Here is a 12,832-nt window from a genome sequence, read left to right as displayed (position 1 = left end):
GCTGAGAACAAACACACTGCAGTCTATTCTACTTTTGGTATCATGAAAAACCTCAGAGGTGGAGCCTAACCCACAGGTCATGTGATTGGACGCTCAGTTACAGCGTTTGCACTATATTTTATACCTTTCATTTACTAGTTTTCTACTTCTGCAGGAGTAGGAAATGTACATATGTTTGTTTTTTGTTTTATTTATTTTCAAATACTGGTAATGGGCTTTAACTGAAAAAAAATGGTTGTTCATGGTCAGTAGTGCTGCGGTAATTTAAAGAGGCACTGTGGTGACATAAAGTAGAAAATCATTTAGGATACCCACTTTTACAGACATTTTCCTGGTTTCAGCATCAGAAACACTTCCTGTATCTATATATTGCTGTACATTGATTGTAGCCCTGCCCTTCCAGAAATGCTTAGCCTCACCCTCAGAGCATTCTTAAAGACCAGATATATTTTCTACTGTCTTTAGAACTCTTGGCAAACAAACATCATGCAGAGATCATCTGACAGGACTAAAGATGTTGCCACACGTGAATTACATTTCAAAATGTACTGTAAATGTGCTGTATATCGGATGAGGAAAGACTCTGGCAAAATAATTTGTAAACGAATATTGTTAAAAAATAATTGATTTTATTAATTATGTTATTTTCACTACAGCCCCTCTTTAATACGTGGCACGCCTTGTGATCAATGCTGCTGTTATGTATTCAGCACAGTAGCAGGATTTATTATATTAAAAGCAAATGTGGTCCCCTTAAATTAAATAAAAACACTTTGAGGTTGATTCACAAAGGTTACTTATTTTTTACCTTAACCGCAAAGAGTGCTAATGCAGGAGATAAACAAATAAGGGGAGATAATTCATGAGATAAATAGATATAGATAAGGAGAGCTAAACCATGAGGTATGTCAAATAAGGAGAGCTAAACCATGAGTTATGTCAAATAAGGAGAGCTAAACCATGAGTTATGTAAAATAAGGAGGGCTAAACCATGAGTTATGCCAAATAAGGAGAGCTAAACAATAAGTTATGCCTAATAAGGAGAGCTAAACCATGAGTTGTGTCAAATAAGGAGAGCTAAACCATGAGTTGTGTCAAATAAGGAGAGCTAAACCATGAGTTATGCCAAATAAGGAGAGCTAAACCATGAGTTATGCCTAATAAGGAGAGCTAAACCATGAGTTGTGTCAAATAAGGAGAGCTAAACCATGAGTTGTGTCAAATAAGGAGAGCTAAACCATGAGTTGTGTCAAATAAGGAGAGCTAAACCATGAGTTATGTCAAATAAGGAGAGCTAAATCATGAGTTACCGTATTTCGCGCCGTATAAGACGCTCCGGCATATAAGACGCACCCAGGTTTAGAGGGCAAAAACCAGGGAAAAAAAATATAAACTAAACCTGGTGCGTCCATATTTCAGGAGCGTCTTGTACATGACCTCCCCCAAATGGTGCCCTCCTGTGTCCCCATGTCTCCCCAGGTGTCCTCCTGTCACCCCCTTGTTGGCCTTTCTGTACCCCCATGTGTCAGTGCTGTACCCCCATGTGTCAGTGCTGTACCCCCAAGTGTCCTCCTGTCCCTCCCAAGTGTCCTCCTGTCCCCCCCAAGTGTCCTCCTGTACCCCCAAGTGTCCTCCTGCCCCCCCAAGTGTCCCCCAGTGTCCTCCCAAATGTGCTCCTGTCCCCCCCAAGTGTCCTCCTGTCCCCCCCAAGTGTCCTGTCTCCCCCAAGTGTCCTGTCTCCCCAAGTGTCCTGTCTCCCCAAGTGTCCTGTCTCCCCAAGTGTCCTGTCCCCCCAAGTGTCCTGTCCCCCCCAAGTGTCCTCCTGTACCCCCAAGTGTCCTCCTGCCCCCCAAGTGTCCCCCAGTGTCCTCCCAAATGTGCTCCTGTCCCCCCCAAGTGTCCTCCTGTCCCCCCCAAGTGTCTTCCCAAAGTGCTCCTGGCCCCCCGAGTGTCCTCCCGAGTGCCCTCCTCACTGTGTATCCCACTGTGAGTCCCCCCCCTGTTGCCGGGTCCCCCCCCCCCTCTGTCGCCGGGTCCCCCCTCTGTCGAAGCGGCAGCGTCAGAAGCTTACCTCCTCCATCTTGCCCGCGGCGACTGAAGGCCTCCGGCACCTGTGGGCGGCTTCCTCTAGTGCCGGCTTGTAATGACGCGTCATTGATGACGCGTCATTACAAGCCGGCACTAGAGGAAGCCGCCCACAGGAGCCGGAGGTCTTCAATCGCCGCGGGCAAGATGGAGGAGGTAAGCTTCTGACGCTGCCGCTTCTCACAGAGGGGGACCCGGCGACACAGGGGGGGTGACCCGGCGACACAGGGGGAGGTGGAGACAAGCGGGGAGGACTCACAGCGGCAAGGCAGGGAATACCCGATGGCGTCGGGTCGGCGGTTTGTATCGGCGGGCGTCCGTAAGTCGGGGATTCCCTGCCTTTGCCGTATAAGACGCAGGGACTTTTTCTCCCCATTTTTTGGGGAGAAAAAGTGCGTCTTATACGGCGGAAAATACAGTATGCCAAATAAGGAGAGCTAAACCATGAGTTATGCCAAATAAGGAGAGCTAAACCGTGAGTTATGCCAAATAAGGAGAGCTAAACCATGAGTTATGCCAAATAAGGAGAGCTAAACCATGTGTTATGCCAAATAAGGAGAGCTAAACCATGAGTTGTGTCAAATAAGGAGAGCTAAACCATGTGTTATGCCAAATAAGGAGAGCTAAACCATGAATTATGCCAAATAAGGAGAGATAAACCATGAGTTATGCCAAATAAGGAGAGCTAAACCATGATTTATGCCAAATAAGGAGAGCTAAACCATGAGTTGTGTCAAATAAGGAGTGCTAAACCATGAGTTATGTCAAATAAGGAGAGCTAAACCATGAGTTATGCCAAATAAGGAGAGCTAAACCATGAGTTATGCCAAATAAGGAGAGCTAAACCATGTGTTATGCCAAATAAGGAGAGCTAAACCATGAGTTGTGTCAAATAAGGAGAGCTAAACCATGTGTTATGCCAAATAAGGAGAGCTAAACCATGAGTTATGCCAAATAAGGTGAGATAAACCATGAGTTATGCCAAATAAGGAGAGCTAAACCATGATTTATGCCAAATAAGGAGAGCTAAACCATGAGTTGTGTCAAATAAGGAGTGCTAAACCATGAGTTGTGTCAAATAAGGAGTGCTAAACCATGAGTTATGTCAAATAAGGAGAGCTAAACCATGAGTTATGCCAAATAAGGAGAGCTAAACCATGAGTTATGCCTAATAAGGAGAGCTAAACCATGAGTTGTGTCAAATAAGGAGAGCTAAACCATGAGTTATGCCAAATAAGGAGAGCTAAACCATGAGTTATGCCAAATAAGGAGAGCTAAACCATGAGTTATGCCAAATAAGGAGAGCTAAACCATGAGTTATGCCAAATAAGGAGAGCTAAACCATGAGTTATGCCAAATAAGGAGAGCTAAACCATGAGTTATGCCAAATAAGGAGAGCTAAACCATGAGTTGTGTCAAATAAGGAGAGCTAAACCATGTGTTATGCCAAATAAGGAGAGCTAAACCATGAGTTATGCCAAATAAGGAGAGATAAACCATGAGTTATGCCAAATAAGGAGAGCTAAACCATGATTTATGCCAAATAAGGAGAGCTAAACCATGAGTTGTGTCAAATAAGGAGAGTTAAACCATGAGTTGTGTCAAATAAGGAGAGCTAAACCATGTGTTATGCCAAATAAGGAGAGCTAAACCATGAGTTATGCCAAATAAGGAGAGCTAAACCATGAGTTATGCCAAATAAGGAGAGATAAACCATGAGTTATGCCAAATAAGGAGAGCTAAACCATGATTTATGCCAAATAAGGGCAGCTAAACCATGAGTAGAGCTAAACCATGAGTTATGCCAAATAAGGAGAGATAAACCATGAGTTATGCCAAATAAGGAAAGCTAAACCATGATTTGTGTCAAATAAGGAGAGCTAAACCATGAGTTATGCCAAATAAGGAGAGCTAAACCATGAGTTGTGTCAAATAAAGAGAGCTAAACCATGAGTTGTGTCAAATAATGAGAGCTAAACCATGATTTAAGTTATATAAAGAAAGCTAAGCCATGATTTAAGTTAGATAAGGAGAGCTAAACCATAAGTTAAGTTAGATAACGAAAGGTAAATCATGAGCTAAGTCATTTAAGGAGAGATAAATTGTGAGTTAATAAATAAGGTGAGATAATTTAACAGAAACGCTTTGTGAATCAGGCACTTTGACATCCACTGATGACGAACATGAATTTGGGTTCCTAATAGTATTTTTTTCTTACTTTTGCACACATACTTCACATATCATAATTCACAGTTTGAAAAGGGTGAACAATGCCATTAAAGTGGACCTGAACTCTTGCACAGGACACAAGGAAAACGGAGATAAATGTGCCCTGTGTGTTTTTAGAGAGAAGAGCTTGTATAATTACCCCTCATCTGTAAGTAATCACCAATAAAATGTGATCTCTCAGCTGTGTCAGCAAAGAAATTTGTCAATCGTCCGCAGACACAGCTCATATGTAAACACAGGATGTTAACCCTTTGACTGTTTCCATGAAAGCAGGAAGTAGACACACTGCAGATTTATTGCAGGAGTTCTCTAAGCTGTAAACAAAGAAATGTTTTTCTATAAAGGTTATTATGCTGTTGCTTATCTTTTAGAGCAGAGAGGAAGTTCTGAGTTCAGGTCTGCTTTAAAGTGGACCTGAACTCAGAACCCCTCTCTGCTCTAAAAGATGCACACCAGCATAATAACCTTTAAACAAAAACATTTCACTGTTACAGCTGATACAAATCCTAACATAAATCTGCACTGTTTCTACTTCTTCGTGGTTCATGGAAGCAGACATATTGTTTACAACCTGTGCTTTCAAATGAGCTTATCTGCCAATGGCAGTCATGCAACACAGGGGAGAGAGCAAATTACAACTAGTGATTAGACACAAATGAGGGGGAATTCAACTCTCTAAAAACATATAAGGTGCAATTTTCTCTGTTTTCCTTTTGTCCTGTGCAAGAGTTCAGGTCCACTTTAAAAGGAATGTGAGCAGATGAGCTACAGTGAATCCACAGGCTTATTACTACAAAAGGCCACTAGAGGGCACTTCTATCATTCATTGCTTGCAAACAAAGCAAGCAAGTGACAAATCAGAGCTGGAGGCCAGTTTACATGGGTTTACATCAGGTGATACCCTCCTTCAAATGCAGTATACATTTTAATTGGTGCTATGCTGGTAATCTGATCTCCTCAGTATGTGTTTTTAAAGTGGTCTAACACCCAGCATTTCAACTTTGCTTTAAAAGATTGCTTACAGCTTATAAACTATTATGCCAGATTTTTTTTAGCAGAAATTCACTGAATGGATTAAACATGACATTTTAGTGCTGCATTTAGCTAGAGATCCTCCTCGTGCTTGCTTGTTTAGTTACAAATGTATCTATCTACAATGTAACAAACAAACACTGCTCTGAGAGAACAAAGAGGGCTTCCCCAGCAGGCTTTTCAAAGGTCTATTTGTATAACAAATAAAGATACATTTGTAACTAAAAGATAAGAACGGATGCGGATACCTAGTTGAATCCAACACTAAAATGTCATGTTTAACCCATTCAGTGAATTTCTGCTTAAAAAAAAATCTGGCATAATAGTTTGTAAGCTGTAAGCAATCTTTTAAAGCAAAGTTGTAATTCTGGGTGTTAGACCGCTTTAATAGTGGTAATCATTATAAAAACACTCTTCGGTTCCCCTGTTTACACCTCTCTGAAGTGTACCTTATTAGGAGCCTACAAAACTTTTATGGGATCTGATAGCAGCCCTGCATGGGTCTATAGCAGCTCAATTCTATAAAACAAACAATCGATGCATCAAAATGAGAGGCATGGCAGATGCAGGCATGGACCTCCACCCAGAATACTGAGCAGCAGAGAGCATGGTTTCAGCGCCAGGAGATGCAGTAATGTGGGAGTCCCATGGTATACGTATGACAAAGCCGTCGGGAGACTTGGGCGCAGGATACAGCCGATATACGGCTTACCCTGCTCCTGCACAAGTCCCAGAAACGTTAATTCCTATTCCCCCTCTAGGTCCACATGGATGGTGGGGAATGATGTAATGTGGCTTCCAGCTATTGGCGGGGGGCCAAATAGTGTTTTATAAGTAACTTCATCTCCGTCTTCTGAAGGCACCAAAGTTACTCACTGAGCGCCGCTATAGCTGTAATTTCTATTATGGTCCATGGTGGCGCCGGCAGAGCCCAAATCTCCTGCGTTGTTTTAACAGCGCTCGGTCCCATGGGGGTTCTTAGGGGGCAGCACTGACCATCGGCAAAGTGGCTCAGAATGGCTTCAGCTCTGTGGTTGTCCATCAGTATGGGGGAATCATGTGACCCTGAAACTGAAGGCCCTTGAAGGTGATTATGGGAGTGATTACTAATAGAATTTGAAAAAACCTGGAAATAGTATTTACAGATAAGTCCATGCACTGGTGGTGCTGGCGATAGCTCTAGTTCATTAACCTTTCAACAATCCTTGGAGCCCTTTTCCACTAAGAACCGCAATGTGACCGTATTTCTTTCTGTTTTCACTGCCCTAATTTTGCCGCAATCCATCAGATGTTTGGTGCAATTGCAATGCATCTGCAATCTCTGACAGGAAAGAAATAAAACTTGGAGGGGAATTGCCGAATCGCACAGCGATGCAATTGCTATGGGATTTTCCTGTGCGCCTAACAAAGTATAATAGCACAACTACAGCAAATATGCAGAGAAAAAAGAACCGCACTAGTGGAAAAAACATTGACTTCTTAATTAAGAAGAAAAACACAAGTGGCCCAATTTTCAGATTATTTCGCATCTAGTGGAAAAGGGCCCTTACTGTATTTTGATACAACTCAGGGAAGAATTGCACCCGTTTGCCTAACTTTAGACATTTAAAGTGAACCCAAGGTGAGAGGGATATAGAGGCTGCCATATTTGTTTCCTTTTAAACAATACCAGTTGCCTGGCAGCCCTGATGATCTATTTGGCTGCAGTACTGTCTGAATCACACCAGAAACAAGCATGCGGCTAATCTTGTCAGATATGACAATGTTGCCAGAAAAATCTGATCTGCTGCATGCTTGTTCAGGGTCTATAGCTAAAAGTATTAGAGGCAGAGCATCAGCAGGATAGCCAGGCAACTGGTATTGCTTAAAAGAAAATAAATATGGCAGCCTCCATATAACTCTCACCTCAGGCCCACTTTAAATAAAAATGCAGTCCAGATTTGCTGGATAACTTTTCTTCTCCGCTGTTGTCCTACTTAAGTAATCATCCCCAGTGTGTTTTCTCTTCTAGTGGATGGTTTGTGTAGCATTACGAGAGGGCTGAGTCCCCATGTGAAGAAACACGGCAGCAGGCTCATTCCCCAATCTCTCAAGGCAGACAAGGATGGAAAATCTCCATTAGATGGCGCTGTAGCAGTGGTGACTGGTGGTGTACAAGGTATTTGCAAGATCATAAAGATCATTTTTTTCCCTCTACAATCCACCAACTGCAACAAATATTGAGTAAGGTATTTTATTTTAAAGGATTCGTAACAGTCTGGCAGGGCCTGGAGAATGCTGGGAAGAATGTTGCTAAGAGTGTGGCCACAGAGACTGTACATACTGTCAAATACAAGTGAGTGTTATGTCAGTCTTCCTTGGAAATCTTTCTGTTAAAATGTATAATTCAGAGGGAAAGTTAATTAGAGTGTACCTGAAGTGACAAGTGACATGATTAGATAAACATATACACATACAGTACGTACTATCCCTGCTAAGAAATTATCTGAAGTCACTTTCCAGTACAGCAAGAGTTAAAAAAAATAAATAAAAAAAAAGAGCTTGTCAACAGCTTGTCGAATTCAGCCCGGTTTCCTGAACAGTGAATAGAAGCCAAAATAGCTGAGAAATAGTGAAATAAGGATTCTAATTAAGTTTTACTGTGGGAAAGTTCAAAGGTTAATGTGTATCCTTTTCCATTAACTAAGGCAAAGTGTAGATTATAAACAGCAGCAGTGACACAATCTTGAAATTACGTTCTAAAAATGAAAATAAAAATATGAGACTACTAATGTTCTATTTATCATCCATACTACATATACAATTAATTGTCTCTTAAGTTTTTTTTCACTTCAGGTATACTTTAACCTCCCTGGCGGTTTATTTATTTTGCCAGGGAGGCTGCAATGTGGTTTTTTTTTAATTAAAAAAAAAATATTTCATGCAGCCAACTGAAAGTTGGCTGCATGAAAGCCCACTAGAGGGCGCTCCGGTAGCGTACTTTCGATCGCCTCCGGCAATCGAAAGTAACAAGATAGGCCGCAATGAGCGGCCTATCTTGTTTCGCTTTCCTCGTCGCCATGGCGACGAGCGGAGTGACGTCATGGACGTCAGTCGACGTCCTGACGTCAGAGCCGCCCGATCCAGCCCCTAGCGCCGGCCGGAACTGTTTGTTCCGGCTGCGCTGGGCTCGGGCGGCTGGGGGGACCCTCTTTCGCCGCTGCACGCGGCGGATCGCCGCGGAGCGGCGGCGATCGGGCAGCACACGCGGCTGGCAAAGTGCCGGCTGCGTGTGCTGCTTTTTTCAGAATGTAAATCGGCCCAGCAGGGCCTGAGCGGCGACCTCCGGCGGCATACCCCGAGCTCAGCTCGGGATTACCGCCAAGGAGGTTAAAGAAACCTTTTGTCAAGTATACCATATTAATGTTGCCTTCATAAAATATCAGCCTCTGAAAGTTACCATTGCCCTCCCAAAGGAACCAAACACACAATTTAGAGAAAAAAAATAAAAGTTAGAAACTGGGCAACGTAACTGGTGACCAGCTAGCTAACATCTGCGTAATTAACCAACCACTGGAGCCTTTGATTGGTTCAATTTCTATCCCTCTGTTGGGCAATAGAGTTTTGTAAGTTACAAGTATCTTTTTGCAGGAAGTTTTAAATAAGGATCATACCACTGATTGGTTAAAAAGTGTACATGAGATGAGTATAAGAGAAGAATTTATACTTACCTGGGGCTTCATTTTGCCCCATGTACTCCCTCACCATCCTCCTGGGTGGCTCTGTCGCTCCGCAATCTTCTTCAGTTGTGTGATCAGGCTGCACTACGCATGCCCAGCCGTGTGCACACCCCCAAGCCTTCCTGACCGAGAAGATTGCTGAAGAATGGAGCCGCCCGGAAGGACAGTGAGTGAGCCCACCGAGTACATGGGGCAAAAGGAAGCCCCAGGTACGTATACATTTTTCTTTTATACTCATCTCAGGTTTCCTTTAAAAGGAACCCGGGGTGTGAGACACATTGTTACTGCCATATTTATTGCCTTTTAAACAATATTAGTTGCCTGGCAGTCCTGCTGATCTGTCTGGTCTGTAGCGTCTAAATCACACACCTGAAACAGGCTAAACCTATCAGATTTTTGTCAGAATCATCTGATCTGCATGCTTGTTCACAGTCTATGGCTAAAAGTTTTGTGCTGGGTACATACGATTCAATTTCCCATCCGACAAGTAATCTGACGGGACGTTATATTGATGTAGATGTCCAAAAAGATACCAATCAATAATGGGATTGATTTTCCCTTGCAAAATCAATCCGTTATCAAATGGGAGCAGATTGGACATGTCGGAAATAATCGTCCTATTCCCGTCAATTGGACAGGAAATTGCATCGTGCGTATTTAGCAATGGAGGCAATGGCTCAGCAGGACAGCCAGGCAATGGGCATTGTTTAACAGAAAATAAAAATAAACATGTTAGCCTCCATATGTCTCTCACCTCGGGTTACCTTTAAAGGTGCCCCTAGCCCCCTACATCTAGTGCCTCGCGACACTGCCGATTCCGGCCACCTGGCCACCCCCCAGATGTTAACGCCCCCTTCCCCCAGTGTCTGTGTATTGTAAATCTCACCTGTCCAGCTGCACCAACTTATGGCCTCCTCCGCTTTCTCCCCCAAGCGCCGCCATCACACCGAGCACCATAACGTGGTGGCGCATATACCATGTGTCGCATGTGATGTCTGGCAAGGGACAGTTAGTGATATAAATGGTGCAGTGAAATCTGTTAAGTGCAGCATGAAACAAGTCTATGTGTGCTGTAAACTTATTGCAACTCATTGCAATATGAGGAACTGTTTCTGACGCATATCATTTGTGATCCAGGTATGGAGAAAAAGCTGGGGATGCTTCTGACGATGCTGTGAGTTCTGTCATAAACATTGGAGCTACTGCATTTAACATTGACCACATGCTTATAAAAACCGTTGTGAAAACAACAAAAGAAGGCAGCAGAGATGAAGAAATGCCAGAGGTCAGCAGAAAAGAGGGAGACCCTCAATGAACACTAGTCCTGCCTTAAAGGAAATCTCCATGTTTATCCGAGTTTTCCACAACCCATGGCCGTCAAGTACCGAAAAAGGTCCTAAGCCACACCTCCTGCATTGAAGGACTTGTTCACACTGGCTCCTGCGGGCCGGCTGGCGGCGGTTCGTTTAGCCGGTGGTGAAAGCTTTTCTGCTTCCAAGAAGAAAGTCGTTCGACATGGGTTCTGGGAAATTTGCTGTGGCGTCACATTTTGAGGTGTACCTATGAATCAGCCACTGGGAGATTTGAGCACACGGCTCACCCTGCTCCTGCACAAGTCCCGGCGGCGTTAATTACTATTCTCCCTCCAGACCCCATTGATAGTGGGGGAAAGATGTTATTCGGCTGCCGGCTATTGCTGGCGGACAAATTACAGTGTTATTGTAGTAATTTGTGCTCCATTTTTGATGGCGCTCAAATTACTCACTGAGCACCTCTATAGCCGTAATTCCTATTATGGCCTATGGTGGTGCTGGCTGTGCCCAAATCTGTGTTGTTTTTACTGCGCTCAATTTTGAGCCTCTAGGTAGACATGGAACAGCAGCTGTCTGGGATGCTACATGTATGACGAGACAATGACATCTACTGCAGTGTTTACGCGAACAACGCAAAAAGCTATCACTGTTGTTTATCCATTTGAATGCAACAGAGATTGATCCCTTTTAAAACACGCTTTTGTCAACCGCCAAAATGCCACGTTTACAACCCGTCTAAACAGCCCTAATGGTGGAATGCTGCATTACCAAAAAGTCAAGTCAGCTAAACTGAAAATATAGGCATTATCCTTGCAGTCCTACTTGTCACAGCATAAGTGAGATTTTGTGGAATCGAATAACACACTTGACTGATTTTTACTCCCATTTGATATTTTGTTCCTGTTTTTATATACGGTTTGAGATTTTTTATTGAATTTTCTATATCATTAAAGTTGTGATGTTTTTGTACATACAGTATTCATACATTGTATTCATCAATTGTGTACCTGATCCATTAAGATAATACCTTATAGGGCACATATTTATTATGCTATTGTTCTCCAAACTGTGCATGGTACACCACTAGTGATGATGGTAATCTGCTAATTACAATCACACTAAATTTTGAATATGTTTCGCAATTACGACCATTTGTAAATACAATTTGGAAATTCAACTAATTTTGAATGATCTACTTGTAACTTTGTGCAATTACGCATCATTTTGTGCCAACTTTAGCAGTTTATAGCAAGCCTCCAGTACATGTTATCATCACCAAAATTGCTACATATGTTAAAGTGACACTTAAGACAAAAAAAAATGAGTTTTACTCACCTGGGGCTTCCCTCAGCCCCCTGCAGCTGATTGGTGCCCACATCGAGTCGCTCCGATCCTCCTGTCCCCGCCGGTGGCTACTTCCGGTTTCGCCGTCAGCTGCCGACAGGCTGGGAACACGAGTGATTCTTCACGTTCCCAGCCACAATATCTCCCCCTATGCTGCTATTGCGGCCTTCCTTGCCGGACAGGCTGGGAACGCGAGTGATTCTTCGCGTTCCCAGCCACAATATCTCCCCCTATGCTGCTATTGCGGCCTTCCTTGCCGCAATAGCAGCATAGGGGGCGATATTGTGGCTGGGAACGCGAAGAATCACTCGCGTTCCCAGCCTGACGGCCGGTGACGGTGAAACCGGAAGTAGCCACCGGCGGGGACAGGAGGATCGGAGCGACTCGATGTGGGCACCGATCAGCTGCAGGGGGCTGAGGGAAGCCCCAGGTGAGTAAAACTCATTTTTTTTTGTCTTAAGTGTCACTTTAAGGGGAATACTGGGAACAAGTAAAAAATAATGTTTCAAAAAGACCTTGTAGTTATTCAGAAAACCGATTTTAAAAATTCAAAGGAGAAATGTTTTTAAACTCAGCAAAATGACATTTTACCGAGTTTAAAAACCATTTCCTTCCTCAAAGCCTCCTCCAGGCTGCTCCCTCGTTGTCCTCCTCCTTCTGTCAGGGCCAGTCGGCACAGGTGCAGTGAGGCTGTGAGCACCAGGAGCGTTCTGCGCTGGCGCACTACTACCTCATGTTCCCTTTAAGGTGGAAGGGAAAGATGATAACTCCATGTTATGACAGTCTTCCATTGCAGATTTGGTGAAGAACTCTAAATGACCAAACATTGAATAATGATGATCTGTAAGAAGAAAGTGGACAGAGTCCGCCACCTAGTGGCTGTTTGAGGTCTCACATGAACTGTAAAATAGTACATTGTAAAAAGGTTTTGCATGGATAAAGTTGGTTTCAGAGCATAAGCAAAGTCAAGCAAAAACAAAAGCAAAACAGACCAGCATTTGGCAAAGTCACACCAGCAACAATATTTAATGTTGTGCCTATTAGAAAAGCATCATTGTAATATTATTATGCATTTATGTGACGCTGACATTTTATGCACTACAGTACAAA

The 12,832-nt window shown here is 43.3% G+C and overlaps 1 protein-coding gene across 2 annotated transcripts in view; it reads left to right on the top strand.

Annotated features, from left to right (window-relative positions):
• Positions 1–11,347, top strand: part of LOC137545635 (spartin-like) — a 33,050-nt gene extending 21,703 nt beyond the window's left edge. For both annotated transcript variants that reach the window (XM_068267082.1, XM_068267083.1), the window contains exons 6-8: positions 7,358–7,504; positions 7,591–7,681; positions 10,203–11,347. In XM_068267082.1, the coding sequence (XP_068123183.1) occupies positions 7,358–7,504; positions 7,591–7,681; positions 10,203–10,380 (416 nt within the window). In that variant the 3' untranslated portion in view covers positions 10,381–11,347. The remainder of the gene's footprint in view (positions 1–7,357; positions 7,505–7,590; positions 7,682–10,202) is intronic.
• Positions 11,348–12,832: the final 1,485 nt, after the last annotated feature.

This window comes from Hyperolius riggenbachi, chromosome 2, assembly GCF_040937935.1.
Source record: "Hyperolius riggenbachi isolate aHypRig1 chromosome 2, aHypRig1.pri, whole genome shotgun sequence".
Lineage (NCBI taxonomy): Eukaryota > Metazoa > Chordata > Amphibia > Anura > Hyperoliidae > Hyperolius > Hyperolius riggenbachi.
This window is presented reverse-complemented; position numbering and strand designations above follow the sequence as displayed.